At 55.0% G+C, this 21,999-nt stretch overlaps 1 protein-coding gene across 4 annotated transcripts in view; it reads right to left on the bottom strand.

The window, feature by feature from the left end:
- Window positions 1-1,227: 1,227 nt before the first annotated feature.
- Pxn (paxillin) overlaps window positions 1,228-21,999 on the bottom strand; it is a 49,754-nt gene continuing 28,982 nt past the window's right edge. Inside the window, exons 1-14 of one of the 4 annotated variants that reach the window (XM_085837066.1) lie at window positions 12,624-12,850; window positions 12,195-12,310; window positions 11,700-11,836; window positions 11,404-11,605; window positions 10,261-10,396; window positions 8,081-8,911; window positions 6,808-7,074; window positions 6,222-6,614; window positions 5,647-5,748; window positions 5,219-5,389; window positions 4,965-5,138; window positions 4,397-4,478; window positions 4,116-4,264; window positions 1,228-3,361 (exon numbers count right to left, since the gene is read on the bottom strand). In XM_085837066.1, coding sequence (XP_085693192.1) covers window positions 3,095-3,361; window positions 4,116-4,264; window positions 4,397-4,478; window positions 4,965-5,138; window positions 5,219-5,389; window positions 5,647-5,748; window positions 6,222-6,614; window positions 6,808-7,074; window positions 8,081-8,911; window positions 10,261-10,396; window positions 11,404-11,605; window positions 11,700-11,793 — 2,868 coding nt within the window. In that variant the 5' untranslated portion in view covers window positions 11,794-11,836; window positions 12,195-12,310; window positions 12,624-12,850 and the 3' untranslated portion in view covers window positions 1,228-3,094. Of the gene's footprint in view, window positions 3,362-4,115; window positions 4,265-4,396; window positions 4,479-4,964; window positions 5,139-5,218; window positions 5,390-5,646; window positions 5,749-6,221; window positions 6,615-6,807; window positions 7,075-8,080; window positions 8,912-10,260; window positions 10,397-11,403; window positions 11,606-11,699; window positions 11,837-12,194; window positions 12,311-12,623; window positions 12,851-14,132; window positions 14,280-21,999 lie in introns of those variants that run through there. The other 3 variants (XM_085837065.1, XM_021161701.2, XM_021161702.2) reach the window with 3 other exon arrangements.

Genomic DNA, 21,999 nt, shown 5'->3' with positions numbered 1-21,999 from the left:
CACTGTATTAGTTAGGGTTCGCTAGAGTCACAGAACTTTTGGATAGTCTCTATATAGTAAAGGTATTTATTGATGACTTACAGTCTGCAGTCGGATTCCCAACAATGGTTCAGTAGTAGCTGTGAATGGAAGTCCAAGGATCTAGCAGTTACTCAGTCCCACACAGCAAGCAGGCGAAGGAGCAAGAGCTAGACTCCCTTCTTCCAATGTCCTTATATTGTCTCCAGCAGAATGTGTAGCCCAGATTAAAGGTGTGTTCCACCACACCTTTAATCCCAGATGACCTTAAACTCGGAGATTTAATCTTCTGGAATCCATACCCACTATACCTCAAGATCTCCATACCAAGATTCAGATCAGAAACTTCTATCTCCAAGCCTCCAGATAAGGGTCACTGGTGAGCCTTCCAATCTGGATTGTAGTTCATTCCAAATATAGTCAAGTTGACAACCAGGAATAGCCACTACAGTCACCATGCCATGAAGCCATTAGAAATGGTGCAAATCTATACCCAGTGGCACGGGAAGGTATCCGTAAAACATTACCGAGAAACTCTAAGGACAGGGACATGAGGGTTGGGAAAAGAAACCAAGTCATTATCTCTGATTGGGTGTCAAGCTCGCCGTAATGGAGTCGTCACCCAAAATACCATTTCCTGTGCTGCCTGGAGACCTGCTCTAAAGGACAGGTGAGACTGAAACTGCAGCTTTGGGCAAAATGAAACAAACCATCCATCCAACATAGGGGCCCCGGGATCTGACAAGAAAAAGCATGCATGTATGGACATGACCACAAGGGGGCAGTAGAGAGTGAGCAGCAGCAGGAAGTCTCGGGCATTCCATAGGGAAAGGATGAGTTAGACCAAGGTGAGTTCTCTGGAACTTGGGATTTCCACTCTGTTCTTTCTCCATGATCAGTGAGTGGAAGTCACTCAACAGGCCCACCGGGAGACACACTCCGTGAATCCACAGGATAGCCCTAGAGCAGGACCTGCCCCTGTGGGGCGCAGTCAGTACTCCCTAGGCTAGGTAGGTAAAGTTCACACTGGAGTCAGAAGAACCAACCTATGGCCACAAGCAAGCTCCAAGGATCCCATTCTCTGGCTCTCTGGGCCTCCAGGAAGAGAACAGCAAGTATCGGCTTTCTCTGTATGAGTCTTCTGAGTCTAGAGAGGTCTAGTTTCTCTGTTGTGGCAACTAGCTCAAAGTCCCAAGAAATAACATCAGCTCGGGTGAAAATCATGGCAAACTTTATTGGCATATATCACAGGAGTTGAAATGAGAAAAGCCAGGTTAAAAGTTTATAAGGGGGAAAAAAAAAATCAAATGATCACAGATCCATTGACCCAGAGAATGGCCCTCCAGATACCCCGGCCTCTTCTTGGAGGGGGGGGGGGGGCTGGAGCAGGTCACTGTAAACAGAGCAGTAAGGCCTGTGGGTGGAAGTGCCGGTGTCTGCAGCCACTGCCGGAGCTGACCTTGACCGGGGATCCTTGTCTGGGACCCCATCACGCTGGTCCTCTACTGGGAAGCTGATGTAAGGTGTAGGTCCCCAGCCTATGTAATTGTCTGGAATCCCTTTTCCAGACCCCTCTTCCCCAGCCATTTCCAAGCTGGCTGCTCCCATCTCATCCTTTGGACTGGGAGCTCTGGGACTTTTCGTTGCTCTAACAGGGATCTTGTCCCTCTTCCCCAAATCCTACCAGGCTCCCCTGTACCAGCTTGGGGCATTCTTCTCAGACCCCCTTTCCCCCCCCCCGGCCCCCCGCACCAACACAAACCCCACCTGTGAAAGGGAACAACAACCTTCGCCCCGGTCAGTTGACAGGAAGTTTGAGGGAGGGAGAGATCCGTTCAGTGGAGTGGAGACCAGAGACGTTTTACTGTATTCCTGGTCAAAATCAGACACCGGCTTTCCTGAGAAGGCAGAAGAGTGAGCCCCAGAGAAGCAATGAGGAGGCTGAGAAAATTCAGGGGTTCTCCTTGTCGCCAAAAAAATTTCACGGGGAGCAGAGGCTGGCTCCAGATGGCTTACTTAGGCAGGAAGCAGACCCCCAAATATGTCTCTCCCCTTTGCCTGCCTTGGGAACAGGACCCGTGAGGTTCAAAACTCCAGGTCCAAAGGGCTGGACATTCTTAGAGTAGTTCTTAATGAAGAGCCCGTTGACCTGGGCAGTGAGGGAAGGGTTTGAAAATACAGCAGTTTAAAAACAGTCCCGGGAGCTGTGAGGTTCCAGAAGTCGGCACAGAGCCGCTCCCAGCTCATTGTGCTAAGAAATAACATAAAGATACAAAGTATTTCCCCGTCCTGAGCCCTCAGTACAAAGCGAAGTCCATACCAAAACCAAGGCCACCGGCTGACCCAGCGGCGAGGACAGACGAGAGTACAAAAGGGGGCGTTCTTTAAATCTCTTCAAAATCATCTTGTGGAGATACATAAAAGCAACTTGCGCTGTACGAAGTTGAACCTCAGTGTAGAAATCTATCAAATTTGGTACAGTGTTGAGGCGCGGGTGGGTGACACTCCCACCTCACGCCTTCCCCAGAGATGAAGCACGTGTCTATATAAAAGGTTATTGCTGCAGGAGGCTTTCTCAGAGACCCCGGGGCAGTCACCCAGACTCTGGGAGACTGGGTGGTGGCACCCAAAGTGCCTTTGGTGGCCCATGGGTGACTTTATGCTGGCATTGTCTAGTGGGGCCCGGTGTCCCCAATACAGTAGGGGTTTGGAGAAGGATAAAAAGAGCCCCTAGCTGACCCTCTCTGCCCTCCCAATGACCACACTGTGGAAAGGTGACTGTCAAAGACTCCAGTGTGAGGTGCTGGCTCTTAGGGACATCCACGGGACAACTGGGCAGCAGCTTCCACCTCTGGGGAAGATGAAGTGCAAAGAGCCCAGGAGAGCCACAGAAGGGGGAGGAGGCCCCTTAAGCAGTGGTAGGGACGAGAGACAGGCAGGACGGACCCAGTGTTCTGTCCTGCGCCTGCACCTGCTGAGAGGGTGAGGTTCCAGTTTCCGTTGGTGGATTGGCCCCGTGCGAGCGGTGCATGGCGGCACTGGCTGGCTGGGGAAGGTGGGGAGGGCAGGCACCGGCCTAGCAGAAGAGCTTCAGGAAGCAGCTCTGGCAGTAGGGTTTGTCGTTCTGCTCCTTGAAGGTGCCCTTGTTGAGCTGCTTCAGGCAAAAGGCGCACACGAAATGCTCAGGGTGGAACTTCTTGGCCATGGCGGTGATGCAGCGGCCCGTGATGGGCTTCTGGCAGCCAGAGCACAGAGAGCCACGCCGCTCGTGATAGTGGACCTCACAGTACGGCTGCCCGTCGTGCTCGAAGAAGCTGCCGTTGACGAAGGGTGTGAAGCACTCCTGCCGGGCAGAAGAGGAGAGAGAGGGGCTTGGGAGCTGTCCTGGCTGACGCCCAAAGGACCCTTGTCACCCTTGTAAGGACCGCTGCTTGCTCATCGGTTCCTGTGAGCTAGGCTACACCCTCAACTTTCTCCTGGAGGAAGAAGGTCTGTACGTGATGTGATCCAGCCGTGCTCGCTGCTCCAGAACTCACACCTAGTCAGAGGTGTGAGTTCTGGATTTACACAGAGGGGCCATACAGTTGTAGCCAGAAACGGGCACACTTTTAAAAAGGATAGGGAGAGGAGAGCTGAGCTTAAATTTCACATTGTGGATCCCCATTTGCTGATTAGTGTGCGCACGCAGGTGTGAAAGGCGTGGGCCTACAGCAAGTGTTCCTAGGTTACTGGTCCACAAGCCCTTACTGGGGGCCTGTTACCCCACAGACCAGCTGAGAAGCACAGTCCGCTCCCCCTGGAGCCTCAGGATTTATTACACGTCATCTGATCGTCAGATGCTCTGTCCAGTGTGACCAGTCCTGAGGCCCGCACACTGGAGCTTGCAGGGAACACCTCTACCTGGCTCCTTGTCTCGACCCCAGCTGAGGACTTTTGGGACTTGAAGAAGCATACATACACACACCCCAGCCCTGCTCGCTTGCTCGCTTGCTGAGAGCCTTGAACACAGGCACCACAGGAGAGACTCACCCCTGCACACACACACACACACCCCCGCCCGCTCCCAGGCCCTCTGGCTGAATGGAGGTGCCCCTTACCCTGCACACAAAGCATTCGGGGTGCCAGAGGGTGTTGAGGGCTGAAATGTAGTTCTCCAGGATGGCGCGGGCGCAGCCGCCGCACTTGGGAGCGAACATGTCGAAGTAATCTTTCCGACAGTACGCTTTGCCGTCCTTCTCGTGAAAGCCTGAGGATCGGAAGCCAGTGGCGTTCAGAGGTAGACCGGGAGCCACCCCGAGCCCACCATCGGCGAGGTCACCCTACCTCCTTCTGAGACCTCCCAGAGCATGGCAGGCAGGCCCTTCCAGTGTAGCCCTACCTTCTGGACCAAAGAAGGCTCCACACTGGGCACAGAAGAAGTGTTCCGGGTGCCACGTGCGGTCCAGCGCTGTCACCACTTTCTGCAAAAGCAGAAAAAAGGGCGCATGGACGAGGCTCTCCTTCCCCCCTCACCCCTGCGCATAGCCAATGGAAGAGGGCTCTTTCCTAACTGCAAACACTAAGTACTCAGAGCTGCTGAGGGATACAACGGACAGACACACACATCTCCAACCGACAGACACACATACACATCTCCCTCCTCAAACTTCGAACTCAAACTCACGGGCTCACCGGATTGATTGTGACTCCTACTTTATAAGTAACATCACAGATTGTGGGAAGGGAGACACCCGGCACCCAGGCTCCTAATGCCTGGGCCTCCCACACCAGGACTCCAGGATGGGAGGGGGAGCCACCTAACACATCTGGGCTGCTGTGAGCCGCCAGGTCAGACTCTCAGCTCTACCCTACCACTTCCTGCCTGGGTAAGCCTGGCTGACACAGCTCAGAGAGAGGACTGCCAACCCCAGGAGATGAAAGGAGCAGACAGGGCCCAGGAGCCTCACATCCAGGATGGGCCCGTTGCAGTAGTAGCAGCGTGGGGAGAAGAGGCTGTGGTAGTCCTTCTCACAGTAGGGCTGTCCGTCCCGCTCAAAAAAGTTTCGGGATCCAATCTCTTCCTGGCAGTGGGTGCACACAAAGTGCTCAGGGTGCCATGTCTTCCCCATGGCGGTCACGACCTTCCAAGACAGACACAGAGTCACTCCGGTGAGGTTCAGAGCCCAGGCCCCGGTGCTCAGTGCCCACCTCCCCTGCTTACCTGCCCGGCGATTGGCTTCTTGCAGGCTCCACAGACCCCTTTGGCAACGGTGGCGACCCCTAGTTTGTTCAGGTCAGACTGCAGACTCCCCAACATGCTGTCCAGCTGGCTCCCGGGCTTAGAGAGCCCCCCAGGGGGTGAACTGCTTCCAGTTTTCCCCTGGGCCATGAACTATGGACACAGAGAGAGCCAGTCAGATTTCCAGGGCCTGGTGTGGGCAACTCACAGCGTTAACACCTATGAGGCTTTCTATCCCGAACAGACGGGTCGACGGAGGCAAAAGGCACACGGTCCCCTGGGGTGGGGTGGGGGGTGACATCGCAGGCAGTCCCAAGGAAGGTCGAGGAGGGCTTCCAGCACCCAGCTGCATGACCAAGCCCAGGGACAACATGCCAAGCAAGAACTCAGCCCCCAGCCCAAGCACTGACCCCTCCCTCGTCCTGCCCTTCGGGGCTGCTCTGCCTGCTGCTGGGGGGCCAGCCGGCTGCCCACGGCCGCTCTCCATCCACTCTCTGTTCCAGGCCCTGCATCTTAGGTGGCAAAGAGAGGAGAAGAGGAGAAAGCATTGTTTAAAAACCGAGATGGAGAGGCCTCGCCACTGGATTATCACACAAAGTTAGAGGAGTTCTCCCTACTGGCAATGGCAGAAAACAAGAGGGGGTTGGGAGTGGAGGTGAAGAGATTCGGGAGGGAGAGAGAGAGAACCTGAGAGAGGAAGCCTAGGAAAAGAAGGGGAGGGAGAGGGGGAAGGGGTAGACATGGAGGCCCTGACAATGGCAGGCCCAGGCCAACAAGGGCAGAGATGGTTCATAGTTTCCAGTGTGGAAATGGCCTCCTCAGCTGACGAACCCAAGGGAATGGGCGGGTGTGTGTGTGTGTGTGTGTGTGATTTACTGAAATGCTGCCTAGATACCAGGGTCAGGCAGACCCTAAGGAAGGACTCCAATTACTGTCTGGGTTGAGGATGGAGGACGGAGCCCTCCGTGCCTGCATGAGTGCACACCTCTGCAGCATCCTCGGAGTTGGGAGGTGGCTTGGGACGAGACAGGGCACGGGCAGGGCAAGGTGCCAGGAGGCCGGCCTGCATCGGGCAGAAGAGTGGGTCCTCATTGGTCTGGCAGCCCACAGACCTCACAGTGTGGGGCACGGAGATGAGACCAGGAGGGCCACGCCCACCCTCCTCTGGGGACTTCCCCCCTTCAGTCTGGACCCCAGAAGATGGAGCAGAAGCAGCAGCCAAGGGCCCTGGCCAGGAGGGAGTGGGCAGGCTGGGTGGGAGAGGAGAGCTGCCAGTCGAAGGGTCGGGGTGATCCTGGAGCAAAGGGGCAGGGGGAGAAGGAGCCACAACAGAGATGGTTCTTCTCAGGGGAATGGGAGAGTCAGGAGGGTAGACAACCTGGGAAGGAGAGAGGGGAAAGAGACAGGAAGGTAAGAACTCAGCAGCCAAAAGAGGGTGGAAGGGGTGATGTGGCCAGCCTCGTCATAAGGCAATAGTGCAGAAACCACCCCACAACCCCAAAATCTTTTTCACTAGGGCTGAGGGAATCTCCAGACCCCCACTCCCAGGGCCACATCAGCTGGCTGGCTACCTTCTCTACCAGCTGCCCCCCGGCCTGCCTCCCACGTGGCTGCACGGTGATAACAACGCCTTCCGTCAGCCAGTCCTGCTCGGGGGCCCCTGCCACCTCCTCGGCCGCCAGCTGGATGCCCAGCCGGCCCTGCAGCTCGGCAATGAGCTGCTCCTGGGATGGGTTCCTGCTCAGGCTGGCAGGGTCCAGCCTGCGGCGAGGGGAGGGCTCCCGGGACATGGGGTGCACGTGGCCCGTCTCCCGGCTCCTCCTGATCACAGAGCGGATCTGGGGGAGGAGGACAAAGCAGCCGTCACCAATCCTATTTCAGGGAAGGTGGGACGCCGCCACTTGGGCCACACCAGGGGTCACAAGAAGTCAAAGCAGAACAACCAAGAAGCCACCTGAGACAGGTGAAAGCAGGAAGCAGACAGGGCTGTCAAGGGTCCTACGGCCTAGCGCTCACTCACAAGTCAATCTCTAACCGTGGACAAAATACTCATAGGATACTCTCTCCTTAGCCGGAGCCAGCGGGGCTCTCCTGGCTCACACTTGGGGTCACACAGTAGTCATCTGATGTTCTCACCCCTCCCTCGCCTCTCTCCTCACTACTTAAGTAGAAAGATGGAGGCTTCTCTTTTCTTTACATCTTTTAGCCAGTGTTTGTACGTAGTTTATAGTACGCATTAAAGCTTACTCATTTGTACTGTTGGCGGAAACGGTTTGGGATGAAGGCGTAAAGTCAGAATCCTACGAGAAACAAGGAAGAGCCCGGCATGGTGGCACACAGCTAGAGTCCCAGCACTGAGGAGGCAAAGGCAGGACGGACAGCCAGGAGCGGAGGGAAGAAAAACCATGGACTGGGTTGTTTCCACTTTCCAGGACTTATCTCAGCCAACCCTCTGCGTGACCTTGGGACAGTGTGCTATTAGTGCTCCCATTTTAAAGAGGGGAAAGCTGAGCCTCTGGGTGGTTCCCCAAGTAGACATAGGGAGTGAGAGCTGCCAGAGTGCTGTGTGGATCTCTGTAGTTCCCAAATCCACGCATCTAACCGTTCTGTACACTGAGATGCCGGGTCAGCTCCTCTAAGGGACATCTTAAGCAGGAGATCGAACATCACTAGACACAAGGCTGGCCCCACAGGCTCACCGCCAAGCATATCTTTAGGACCATCATCCTTTGGCACTCTCTGCCCAGGAAGGCATTTGTAAGGGCAGCATGCAGTTAGCAAGGAGTGGCCCACACTCAAGTCCTGCCAGAGCCATGCCTAGTGACCACACAAGCTGGTGCCTGCCTGGCCGGAGGTGGAAATCCTCTCCGAGACGCTGGGTGTCCCCACGGCCATGGCATGAGAAGGCTCCGGCTGCTCCTTCCTGGCCTCCAGAGTGGCTTCGGTGGTACCTTCTGGGTTCCCTGGGCTCCCGAGTGCCTCAGTGGGTCCCCCAAGGCTTCCCTTCTGGGGAGTCTTCCCACGGAGCTGCTCCTTGTCCCCTGCAGCAGGACAAGTGCTTCCCAGGCCCTCTGGTTCTGACTGTGCCCTCTCCTGCAGGGCACACTCCTTGGTGAGAGCCCAGGTGTCAGGAAGGATATCTTGCCTATCTAATGCCACAGCGGGTGGCTCAAGCCCTTTCTGAAAGCTGTAAGTCACTCCGTGGGGACTCTCAGGCCTGGATGCTGTCAGAGCCTGTGGCCGTCCCCAAATGGGAGCCACAGTCTCCTCTGAAAACACATGGTTGGCCAGTGGCCCCGGGGACCCTGTGCTCCTTGCAGGGTATGGAATGTGGCATGGGGGAGTCCTAGAGGGGGGACCCACAGCGCCCATCAGGCCACACCTAACTTGAGCCTGGCTCTTCACACCACGTGACTGTCGAGAAGCCGCAGCAGAAGGATACCTTGAGTTTTGAGTGTCAGACGTGTCCTCAGGACTACCCAAACAAAGCCATCTGGGAGCCACAGAAGTTAAAAGGACCTGACTACTGCCTTCTGTGTAGAGGGCCTCTGGGGTGTGGTCTCCAGGGGAGGAGTTAGTGGGAGGAAGAGGAGGATGAAGGAGGGTGAGGGGCGGGGATGGAGAAGAGCCGGGCAGCAGCCCCTGGGAGTTCAGCAGCACAGCAGAAGTGCTAGTCTAGAGGAGAAAGACAAAGGGGAAGAGAGAAAAAACGGGGAAAGGTGAGCAAGGGGCAGGTGTGGCCTAGTGCTCTGAGAACCGCCATCTTACACCTGTGCAACACTAAGGCACAGGGTCTCTGGAAAGGCTCCAAGCCCGGAAATGCTTGTCTGCACTGGTCTGGGTTCCTTCGCACCTTAGGAGACCCAGGCATCAGAGACCAGCCACAGAGTCATGCTCACAAAGTCACCCAGAGTAAGCATGTTGGAGATTTACAATGAGGTGCAAACCCAGGGGAAGCTGGCCACAGGCACCAGCTCCACGCACTACCCACCGGGCCATCCCACCCAGCTCATTCCTGCTTTCCTTTATCGGAAAGTCCCCACTCTAGTGCTCAGCAAGAAGCAGTGTGGCTTTTCCTTGAGTGGCACTGGGCTACACAGTCTAAGGAAGCAACCGCATTGTCCTGGGATGAACACCAGCACAGCCAATGCCGGTCCCGACTTGCTTTGCCACTGCTCAGAACCAGGCAACAAGGTTTACAAGTCCGGACTGCGCCAGCTCCTGGTCTCCCGCCTCTGAGCTCCAAGCAAGAGTACAGCTGAAGAGAGGCAGGAGGCACCTTTCTGGGCCAAGAATGGAGAGACGGCCTGGCTCCCTTCTCATATTCCCCAAGCTGCGCCCCAGAGGTCTCTGGCTGACACACACGGAGCTAAAGTCAGCAGCTACTGGAGGGTTCTGTCAGTATGAAGCCCTATCAAAGCAATACATCTTCTAAATAAAACACCGTGGACTGCTGGGCCCGGAAAGCCTGGGAGGGGAAGGTGGGACACTTCCTGCTGATGGGCCAAGGGCCTGGCAGGTTGGGTTTCCCACAAACCAAGCTTTGGGGACTCAGGCCCCGGGAGAACAAAGTGGAGTGTGGACGGAGGCTGGCTGCAGAGGCCTGTAAATCCCATCCCCACTGGCTGAAAGAAAGTGGGTGTTCTGAGGACAGCGAGCGTGGGAGAGGCAGCTCTGGGGCAAGTGACCTCTCAGGCATGGGATCCTGACCCCACAGGCCCAGCCGGACATACCCTCCCCCAGCAAGAGCAGCCATCAACACAGGGCTCTTTGTCCCTGTGTCCATGCCTCCTGATCCCCTTGACCTGGGTGGCTGGGAACACCAGGAGAGGGAGGAATGTCCCAGCTAAAAGAGGCTCTGGTTTCTCTGCCTTCACTGACTGCTAAGAAGCACAGTCTCACCCACAGACTGCCTAGCCTCTCCCCCCCCAGGGTGCTGTGGAGCCACAGGCCAGCTACTCACTGAGGTCGGAGAATGGATGGGGGGTGGGGGGAAGCAGAGAGGACGGAGGGTCACAGGGCACCTTGAAATCTGACAGTGACGCCATGAGCTCGTCCAGCTCCCTGGTAGCAGAGGAGGCCGAGATCCGGGTCTGCTGCTGGCTGGAGGTGACTCGTTGCGGACTGCTCATCTCTCCCTGGTTCACAGTGATGGCTGGGCTGCAAGGGCAGGCGCTGTGTCAGCGGGAAGCCCCGGGGGCCAGACTCTAGCTCCACAGGGGATCAGGTCTCCAGTACCCAGTACCTTAGGGACCCCCATCCCTGGCAGAGTACAACTGGCTGAGACCGTGCCAAGGGGAGGTGACCAGAGGAAAAACGCAGGTGGCTCACACGGTACCCTTACAGGAAGACACCCCTGCAAGGGCAGGGCAAGCTCACCTGTCAAACATAGGGAGCACCACTAGGCCCCCTCTACAGCACTGTACATAGACGTTAGGTTATTATACATGGTGACATCAGTCAGCGCTAGCTACCATTAAGACAGGCAGGTGTGGTGGTGGCTCCTACTTGTAATCCCAGCATGCAGGAGACTGGGGCCAAGAGGCTTACTACATAGTGAGTTCCACAACAGGCCGGGCTGTGGAGTGAGACCCTACCTCAGAATGAACAGACAAGACCTAACATTACTAGGAGCGTCCGGTGAGCAACAGAGCTACGAACCAGGCCCCCCGCACACATGGGACTACATGGTCTCACTGGATTTACCTATGTCATCTCATCCCATGATCCCTGTCTGCTAACCTACTTTACAGTTTGCTTCCTGTTTTAAAACAAGGTCTTGTGCTGTTCAGACCGACCTGGAACTTACTATACAGCCTAGACTAGCCTTGAACACGAGATTCCCCCAAGCCCCGACTCCCCAGATGCTGGGATCGTGACCACGTTATCACCGTGCCTCACTTCAGCTTATTCCAACTTACAGAGGAAAAGACAGACTCAGAGCTGAGTGTACTAACTGGCCCAGCCAGGATTCCAGCCCTCTGGGGCCTTAGCAACAGTCTGAACCACAGACGGCCTCCGCACACACAGCACAGTGCTGATTGATGGCTGGTACGGCAAGTAACGGGCACTTAAGGGAACCAGGTGACTCTAGGGCTACGTCACAGGCACTCTGGCCTGGAGCCTGTCTGGACAGGACCTTCAAGAGCTTCCCAGTGAATACTCACACAGGGCTGGGCACGGAACTCTCCAGTTCATCCAAGAGGCTCTCCACGCTGGGCCGCACATCCTCTAGCCCCCGGCCTCCATTTCGCTTTGGCTTCTCTTTCACCAGGGGCCCCGCTTTGCCACCCAAGGGAGTGTTATTTTCTGGGACGCCATAAAGGGGGCTCAGGGCTCCAGGCAAGGGGGGGCTCGATTCGGCTTCATCTTGGGGGGAAAAAAAGGAAACCAAAATGGTTGCTCATCCCTCAGGCCCCCAGGGACCCGAAAGCTCACGGGTGGCCTGGATGCCCAGCCGTACCTGCAGGGAAGCCGGGCGGGCTATGCTGCACCGCGTTCAGCTCCAGTAACAGCCGGTCAAGTTCAGAGAGGTTGCTGCCCAAGGAGGAGCTCATCACGGTAGGTGAGGGCTCCGCCGACTTCTGCTTGTTGGGGAAGCTTCGAGAAGCAGAGGAGAGAAATGAGACCTCTCCTCCTTATGCTGGATGCGAGGGTCCCCCTGCCACCCAAGGCCCCTGAGGCAGAATGTCACAAGCCTCCTGGTCAAGCAAGGAGGCGGAGGGAGGGAGGGCAGGGAAGGAATGTGGTGAGCGAGGAGGAAGGAAACTTCGCTTCAGTTCCTCAACTACACAGATGCTGTGGGAGCCCAGCCCACCGCTGTGAGATGGTAGAGGGAGCCCCAGGCCCCTGACAGGCACAGGGCCTGGTAGGGGCCTCGGGGGCCTTCTGTAGTTAAGCCAACGGCCCAGAGGTTCCCAGAAGGAAGCCGGGGGCTGGCAGAGGGCTGGCTCTGTACCTGTAGACGTGCTCTTCCTCGCCTGCTCGGGAACAAAGGGAGCCCACGCCGTCCTGGGCGTTGGAGGCACTGGAATTTTTAGCACTGGAGCTGTACACGGGTAGTGGGGACGGAGGCTGCGGAGGGGAAGAACAATCAGGCCTGTCCCCCGAGGAGAGACAGGAACAGCAGCCAGGAGCAGCGCCAGCCCCCGGGAAGCTCCTGCTTGCAGCCTGTCTCACAGGGAATTTCCACGGGCCGGTCAGGTGATTAATACTTGGTCACTGGTCCCTCACATGGTGCATAGGAAGGACTGTGTACGGCTGTGTATGTCCATCCCCCCACCCCCCCCACCCCCACCTCAGTTCTTCAGTGGCCTGACGCATCCTTGGTAGATCAGCTCCTATCACCCCTAAGTCCCCGAGGGCTTCTCGGGTGCACACCCCTTACCTGCTGGTGAGTGTATCTGGAACCACTAGGCTGCCACTGATCTAAAGGGTCCAGGACCGTGCCATTGAGGGCCTCGCTGGACGGTGGTGGTGGGACCGGAGGTGGCACCGCGATCTCCTGGTATGTGTGGTTTCCAGTGGGGTAGGAGTAGGGGGGCTCCTCTGACAAGAACACTGGCCGTTTGGAGATGTGGGAAGTGGTAGATTCCAAGTCTGCCAGCAGGGCATCTGCAAAGAGAAGGTGTCCGTTCACTGGTGAGCACCGGCCTTACCGGGAATTTCCCAGGGACAGTGCCCTGCCTTCCTCAGGTTCCCACATCTGCTGCCCTGTCCCCAGCCCAGGCTAAAAGTGCTTTCTCTGGGCTCCTCCCTCAGGGGTGAGGTGCCTGGCTCTGCATTCCTCCTGACAGGGCTGTGCTGAAGCCAGTGCAAGCTAGAAATGCCTGCCCGGAACTCTTGATTCCACGGGGCAGGGAGGGGGCGGGGGGGACTGGGGTAATCAGGTGGGGGGAGCCCCGAAACACATCACAGCACAGGGAGGGGCTGGGCAGACAGAGCCAGGTCAGGAAGTGGCCCTGGGGTGCACCTGTCCTCCAAGGCCAGGGAGAGGAGCAGAATTCCATGCTCTAAGCTCCTCCCCAGGCTCCAGGTTACAGCTAAGGCGTGTAGAGAGGCTGGGGGCTGGCATGAAGCCAGCTCAGCCCTAGCCACCCCCTCAACAAGTTGGGGGCAAGGCTGCTCAGCTAACTTCCTGCCAACTGGCAAGGAACCCAGCTCTAGAGGCTCCAGGGCCCCAGGGCTGTTTAACTGTACCGCAAGCTGCCATCACCCCAGCATGGGGTAGCCTACAGGGGCTCAGGCTCCTGACAGGAAGAACTCAGCTAGAGGGTAGGGGCTAGAAGTGGTGACCTTCCTGCCTTACTCCTCCTCCTGTGTCGAAACCCTCTGCGGGGCCGCGGCCTGGGTAGAGTCCAGCCCCGAACGCCACACCCTCCTTCCTAGACTGCTCACTGACCTGTTTTACGCTCAGCCTCTAGTGACCTGCGTCTCTGGCCCTCCTAAGCAACCATCACAAACTCAGTGGCCTGCTCTCATCTCGGTGTCTACTAGGCGCTGTGGGAGGCGTTTACACACATGGTCACAGGCGACCCTTCCGGTCACCTAAACGGCTACAACTGTTCTCTTTAGAGCTGAAGAGAGCAGACTTGGAAGCCCTGGGTCCCTGCCCCATGTAACAGGGCAGATAAGGACAGGGTCACATGACTCCTCAGACTCCCCCAAGTTCCAAACCCCAAGCCTATGGGAGGCTGCTGTGATCACACGGCAACAAGATGGTGGCAAATCTAAGGTGCTCGAGCTGGCAGGCCCGGCTGGCTGTCAGTCTGACCTTTGCTGCAGCCCTGCCCCCAGCCCCATTCCAGCTCAGAGGAGAGGGAAGCAAGAACCTCCTGAGGCCATGCTTTCTCCCCGCGGCTCTGCTTACCAACATCATTGAGGCGGGCACACCTACCCCTGGCTCCTGCTGTACACTGGGAAGAGAAGCTGAGACCCTGGGTCCCAGCCTCCTACTGCTGGAGAAACTCCTGCGGCCCCTCCTCTTCCAGGTCCCCTGGAGGAGTTCTGACTTCCTGCCTCCAACAAACCGGAACTACACTACTACAGGGAGTCTATATGTGTCTAGGTAAGGCATAGCAGGAACTAATGTCCAGGGCCAATCCCGGAGGCGTCTCTCTGGGGCCACACCTGCTGGCCATTTCCTCCAGGCCCAACCCCCAGGAGGCGGAACCCCTCTTTCTCCATCTTGGACTACTGCAGTGCTCCCAAGAGGGCAAGAGCAGCCGCCAGTCCTGAACTGTTCCCAGGGCCAGGAGCTTCACCTACGGAACCTGCCATCCTCCCCACAACAGCCACATAACATAGCGAGCAAAGCTGAGGTCCCCACTGCCCAAGTTGATACAGTTCCTCGGGCTCCGAACACTCCGAGGGAGACAGAAGCCTTCCCTGCTAGACAGTGAATCAGGGATTCCGCTGCCCACACAGCCCACACATCGTCTCCCTCCCTGTGCCCTGCACGCAGGCTGGGGCTGGATTCCGGTTGGATTTTTTTTTTTTTTCTTCTATTTTTATGGTGCTACAGATAGAGCCTAGAGCTCTGTCTCATCAACTCTACCACTGCCACCAGGGCACAGCCTAGCGCCTGGGGTTGAGATGGGGCCTGGCTATGCAAGCCAGGTGGCCCCAAACTCTCAATTCTCCTGCCTCAGTCACCACACTGGGCTCCCACAAGCTTTTTCCTTTTGTTTTCTTTCTTGTGTGTGTTCACATGCGTGTGATGTGTACGCGTGTGTATGTGCACGCACATGCTGTGCTCCCCAGCACGAGCCTGTGTGGAGGCTGGAAGTCGGGGTTGGGTATGTTCTTTGTCGTGTTCCATTTTGTTTCTGTAGGTCACCGTTTTATGGGTTTTTGTTTTGTTTTGTTTTGTTTTGTTTTTTAAAGATTTGTTTCTTTATATTGTATGTGTCTGATAGTTTTTGGTTTGGTTTTGTTGTTCTGTTTGTTTTGAGACAGGGTTTCTCTGTGTAGCCCTGGCTGTCCTGGAACTCACTCTGTAGACCAGGCTGGCCTCAAACTCAGAGATCTGCCTGCCTCTGCCTCCCCAGTGCTGGGACTAAGGGCGTGCCCCAGCACCGCCCAGATCCTAAGACAACTTGGTGGAGTTGGTCCTCACCTTCTACTTTTGTAGGGTTCTAAGTTAAACCCTACAAAGCCAGGTCACCAGGCTTATAGTCTCCACCGCACCGTCTCAGCAGCTCAGCTTCCATTTTTTTGAGAGATACATACAGGCTCTCTATGTAACCCTGGCTGTCCTAGAGCTCTCTGTGTAGACCAGGCTGGCCTCCACACCTTGTGTTTTTGAGAGAAGGGGTTTCGGAAAAACTGGCTGGCCACCAAGTCCCTGGGATCCACCTGTTCCCCACGGCATGGAAGGTATAGACGTGTATCAGCACAGGAGGCTGTCAGTGAGAGCTGAAGAGCTCTGGGCCTCAAGGTTGCACATCATGCACTTTAGCAGCTGAGTTCTCTCCCCAGATTGCCTGTTTTCTTCCTTCCTTCCTTCCTTCCTTCCTTCCTTCCTTCCTTCCTTCCTTCCTTCTTCCTTCTTTCCTTCCAATTTATGAAGAAAGGTTTGGGGCCAAAGGTTTGGGGTTTAGTAGCTTAGCATGCTTGCTACTAAATCGAATGGCTTGAGTTTGATCCCTGGTACCCACGTGGTAGAAGGAAAGATAACTCCTGCAAGTTGTCCTCTGACCAACACATGCATGCACACACACACACACACACACACACACACACACACACATATCAAACATGGTATAATTAAAAGAAAGAGAGGAGGCTGAAAAGACAGTCCGGGGCACAGACAGTTCACGCAGAAGCCCCATGTTTGGTTGCCAGCACCCACAGCAGGCAGCTTATACCCTGCTATAGGAGTTTCCAAAGGCTCTGGCCTCTGCGGGCACTTGCACCATGCACACAAACACAGAGACATAGACATAATTAAAAGTCAATCTCAAGGGGCTGGAGAGATGGCTCAGCGATTAAGAGCACTGGCTGCTCTTCCAGAGGTTCTGAGTTCAATTCCCAACAACCACATGGTGGCTCACAACCATCTGTCATGGGATCTGATGCCCTCTTCTGGTGTGTCTCAAGACAGCGACAGTGTACTAACACCATGAAATAAATAAATAAATCTTAAAAAAAAAAAAAAAAGTCAATCTTAAATACAAGAAAAAAGGACTCACTTGGAGCTTACAGAAGAACGGTCTGCCATGTGGATACCAGATGGAAGCACCAGGGCCTGAACCCGGCTCATCTCCAGGACTACTGACCTCCTGTCTTTAAGGAAGGCCTAGTCTAATCAGTCAGGTGTCCATGTTGGAGAGACACCTCCACAGTAAAACCTCTTGGTTGCTCTTGCAGAGGACCTGGGTTCAGTTCCCAGCAGCCACGAGGCGGCTCACAATCACCTGTAACTCTCATGCCAGGGGGAATCCAACATCCTCTCAGACTCTGCAGGCACCACATACATTTAATACATGCAGGCAAAACACCCATACATGTAAAAACAATCTTCATACTTACCTTTGTTGATTATTTATTTCTGTGTACTTTGCACATGAGCATGGAAATCAGAGGACCACATGCAAGAGTCCATGCCCCGCTTCCTGTCTGTGACTTCACTGCAGATGTCAACTTCTATGCTGGAGCTGCAGATACAACCTCTGTCCAGGTTTACATGGGAGCTGGGGATGTCAGGCTCACCTAGCTATCCGCTGAGCTATCCGACCCTCTGGCCCTCCCTGTGAATAACTCTTTTTTTTTTTTTTTTGGTTTTTCGAGACAGGGTTTCTCTGTGTATCTCTGGCTGCCCTGGAACTCACTTTGTAGACCAGGCTGGCCTCGAACTCAGAAATCCGCCTGCCTCTGCTGGGATTAAAGGCGTGGCCACCACGCCCAGCTTGTGAATAACTCTTCCCCTGCAGTATCAGTGAGATTTACAAGGGCTGGCCCTCGATCAGATGCCAAAATACATCAGTTGCCAAACATCAGACCTAATTACTCTGTGACATCTAGAGAAAGACCCTCCTTCCTAGAACCGGATGCAGCCATGAAAACAGTCTGGGCCAGAGCCCCAGAGTAAGAAAGGAGCATTCAAAGCCCTGACTGGTGGCACACGCCTATAATCCCAGCACTCGGGAGGCAGAGGTGGGTGGATCTGAGGTCAAGGCCAGCCTGGTCTACAGAGCAAGATCCAGGAGATCAGGGCTACACACAGAAACATTGCCTCAGAAAAAAAAAAAAAAAAAAAAAAGATTTCCCAATTTCCTCTAAACGTTTGCCTACCTGAGAGAGCAGAACTTTACCCAAGCACAGCCTCTGACAAGGCTTCCTCCTCTCTCTGTACCCTAACTTAGTCCTTGCCTGGTGGCTTGAATAGACTTGGAGTCCCCGTACCCCAGGGCCCCTCACTAGTTGCTACAGCAATACAGGAGGCCACCTAAACGCAGCCTCTGAGGCTCTGGGTCCTGTGCTGTAGACGCCTAGCCTAGCGTTCCCATCAGCTGCTGTTAAAGCCTAAAGCCCCCCAAACCCAGCAAACTCCTCCCCTGGCTTCAGTAAACACAGCCAGGATGAGGCTTCACAAAGCAGCCTCCCTACCTGCCAGGATTCTCCAGGCTTCAGCAGTGGCTACAACCTTTCACTAGCTCTAATTATACAAGGGGTGTTGGAAACTCCTTCACCTCACGCCTCAATGGCCCCGTCCTTTAGTACAGAGGTCAGACACAGATCCATCACCACCTCTGTCCTTCTTCTCACAGACTAAAAGGCCCAGAGCTGGGGCACCTCAGAGTGCATCAGCATCACTCCACTAAATTGTTGGGTCCGGGCTTGACACCATTTCAACTAAAGCCCGAGCCAGAAGCTTGGATCCACTGGAGGGGGGAAGCAGAGATCACCGGTGGGCGAGGACGGGGCAGGACTGTGCAGCCCTGGGTATGGATGGGCAAAGAAGTGCAGTGCAGTGTGCCAAGTGCCACCTGGCCAGGAGCACAAAACTCACAGTGCTGTGCACTGTTGAGTAAGCATGCGAGCCTTCCGCTGCTCACCACCAGAGGGAGCCGTTGGTCCATCACCTTCCTGCCACCAGGGGTAACCTCGTGCAACCGCAGAATTTTCTTGCTGAGCTGGGGAAAGACTAGGGAGTCCCCAGGCACAGTGGGAAGTTTCAGTCTTGAGAGAAGCTAGAGCCGGAGGCACAGAGCTGGCACGGAAACCAGCCTGAGTGCCAAGACCCTGGGCATGCAAATTGGGACATCTGGAGGTGCAATCTAAGGGTAGCATGAAGTTCAAGCTCCACAGACCCAGAGGGACACATTCAGTCAGCTTCTACTATCTCTTCTGCAAATGCAGGGCACAGGCAGCCCATTTTATAGCTGTACCTTGCTCGGGCTACAGCTTGAAGCAATATCACCTTCAAGCCAGGAACCTGCACTGGAGCCCAGCACTCAACGACAGGACCGTCCCATTACTGGAGGAGGAAGAGCACCCGCATGCCAAGGCCAGAAGACAACATTCAGGGGGTCAGTTCCCTCCCTGTACCATATGGCGCCCAGGGACTGGACTTGGGTTGTCAAGACTTGATAGTAAGCACCCCGGAACTCCCTTCCACCCATCCCAACCCCCACTGAAAGGACAGCCAAGGGGAGAATCGGTGAAACCTTCCCACCCCCATGCCCATGCAGAGCTCTTTCCCAAGCGGTGCCCCTTTGTTCTGGCTGTCCCCAGCCACATCTTAGGCATGTGATACAATCTGTCAAAAGGCAGTGTCCTGGCGCTGGACAGGTGCCAAGAGCGGTGAGCTCCAGGTCCAACCCAAGGTGGTTCAGGTTCTGCAGCCGGAGCTGGGGCCCCAGCCATTCTTAAGGTGGCTGGATGTTACAGCCTGTACTCGGGGATTTGCAGACAGGCTGTCTGCTCACTGGATGAACTGCCTGGACAGGGGCCTGTGCCTCAGCTGTCTTGCCTGCCCCACGTTTCCAGGAATGTCATCATTTTAAGCTTAGGGTTCAGATCAAACAAGAAAACGGGCATCAAGTGCCTACTGGGCACCGGGATCGAATCATGGCACAGTCAGCATGTGGGAGGTGCTGAACAGGCAGGAGCTCCGTACTAGAGGACCCACAACTCTAAGGACAAAGAAATGTCATACCCAGTGCTGGGATGGCAGACAGTGCATCATTCTGCCCAAAACAAGGCCTTGGAGGGAGACCTGTGATGGCTATTTTTGGTTGTCCTTGACTGGAATTAACTAAAACCCAGGCAGGGGAACACCTGTGAGGAATTTTCCCTCAACTAAGTGGTTGAAGTGGGAAACCCAGTGGTTTTCTTTTGTTTTTCTTTTTTGTTTGTTTGTTTTTTGGTTTTTCGAGACAGGGTTTCTCTGTGTAGCCCTGGCTGTCCTGGAACTCACTTTGTAGACCAGGCTGGCCTCGAACTCAGAAACCCACCTGCCTCTGCCTTCCGAGTGCTGGGATTAAAGGCGTGCACCACCACGCTCAGTGAAACCCAGTTTTGTTGTTGTTGTTGTTGTTGTTTTTTAAGATTTATTTATTATTATATCTAAGTACACTGTAGCTGTCTTCAGACACACCAGAAGAGGGCATCAGATCTCATTACGGATGGTTGTGAGCCACCATGTGGTTTCTGGGATTTGAACTCTGGACCTTCGGAAGAGCAGTCGGTGCTCTTAACCACTGAGCCATCTCTCTACTCTGAAACCCAGTTTTAATCTGGATTTTTGTTTGTTTGTTTTTAAACTTTTGAACTAGTGGGCTCTGGAAGTGCTCTTGGCCACTGAGCCATCTCTCCAGCCCCTCATTCTGGTCTGGGTTGGGAAGATCCACCCTTAACCCGAACTGAACCATCTGCTCACAGCCTATGTAAAGGACATGGAAGAAGGAAGCGCTCTCTCTCTCTCTCTCTCTCTCTCTCTCTCTCTCTCTCTCTCTCTCTCTCTCTGCCTCTGGCAAGTCCATTCCTTAGAACCTACTTCTTGGGGATTCTGGTGTGTAGAGGACACAAGGCCCTTGTGCTCACAGATAAGAACCAGGGAAACCAGGAATGATAAGCACACAGGTTTGACTCTTCAGAAGGCTGAGAGTGGGTGTGGTTAATATCCTGGTGATCTGTGGGGCCAGCCCATACCCCAGTCCCCTAGACCATTATGCCTATCCCAGACTCTTCCTCCCTAGACCTTTATCTTGAACACGGTTTCTCAGTCAATCAAGCCCATCCCTAGGAGAGATATGTACTTTGTAATTTGGTGGCCTCTCCCATGACCTAGACCACACCAGATCCTCCCCTAGGCCCTTAAGCTATAGAACAGTTAGGACAGTTCCTCTGCCTGCCTAGGGTTTGCAGGGACCGCCACACTGGTGTATACCTAAGACCACCTGAGAGGGCCAACTTTGTGGACTAAGCAACTTCTGGATTCTTAGACCTTTGGATGGTGGACAGCCAATGGTGGACTAGCAGGTCTACAGCTGTTAGTCACTCTAATAAGTATAAATATATAAGTATACTTATATATCATATGTATTGAATATGCGAGTGTTCATATATCCACTGGATTCGTTCTGTTCCTCTGAAGAAACCTGACTAACACACCTCACCATCAGATCACTATTTCTGAACCCACGGCTAGAACTGCAAGCTCTGAGCCACCTTTCTCATCCTTTCCCAGCTACGGGCTGCCTTACCTGGGCCCTCACCACGCCAGGGCCCACTGGCCACAGCTCCATGGTGAAGCAGAGAGCTGATAAGCTCATAAGTACCTGCCGTCCGGATCCGGAGGATGCTTAAACAGCTTGTCTACCCTGTTGTGCCCCAAAAGGGGCTCAGTCCCCCCGCTGGTCACCTGGGGAGCCCAGGTGGTAACCTAAGGGCCCTTACAGCTGCTCAGACAGAGGGATGGACACAGTGGGTGGGCTCAGCCTGACCAAGGGAGGAACTATGTAAACGCAAGGAGCTGGGGACGGTTTACCTCCCACCCCTTGAGTGAGACTTCTCCATTTAGAAGGAGGAAGGAGCAAGAGGCAGACCCGCCCCTCCCCCTCCCATGGCTCCTGCCCAGTCCCTGTCCCCTCAAGCCGCCAGAGCCTGAGAGCAGTTAGAGCAGAGGTAACCTAACCCACAGAGGGGTGCTTTGACTCAGTGAGTAACTCCCCAGGAATGGAAAGCCGGGTATATTTATCCTGGTAACTGTTCTATCCTCGGGGAAGGTGGCTGTGGCCAGCCAATACACAGTGAAGCCAGATCTCTGCCCCTACCATGCCTAGGGACCTAAGGCCTCAATACTCTGTAGGAATTCAACCTTCTAGAGGGAGTTTCCCTCACAAACTGGGCTCTGTACCCTCAACAACTGTCCCCTCTTGGAGAATTAATCTCTTAGAGATGGATAACCTTGCTCTCTCCTGCTGGGAGAGAAAGACAGGAAAGGACCGGGGCAATCAGCGTACAGGAGGAACTGGGCTGTCCTGCTTCGATCTGCCTGGCCAGGGTCCTAGCAAGTAAAATGGACAAGGTCTTGAGCTGCCCCCATTTCTGAGCAGGCTCCAAGGAGGAAACAGGATTAGATGAGATTTATATAGCAACTGAGCTCTTCAAGACTTTGCCTCACTCCAAGGCACTGCTATTATCTAAACCCCGGACGGGAGCTGTTCTCCCCAAGGGGCAGGAGAGCCGTGGTGGTGCCATCTGACTATTTAACAGCCATGCCTGCAGGCTGTGAAGACTCACCCGCCCAGCTTCCC

The sequence above is a fragment of the Mus caroli genome, unplaced genomic scaffold (genome assembly GCF_978045245.1).
Source record: "Mus caroli unplaced genomic scaffold, Mus_caroli_1 scaffold_4, whole genome shotgun sequence".
Lineage (NCBI taxonomy): Eukaryota > Metazoa > Chordata > Mammalia > Rodentia > Muridae > Mus > Mus caroli.
This window is presented reverse-complemented; position numbering and strand designations above follow the sequence as displayed.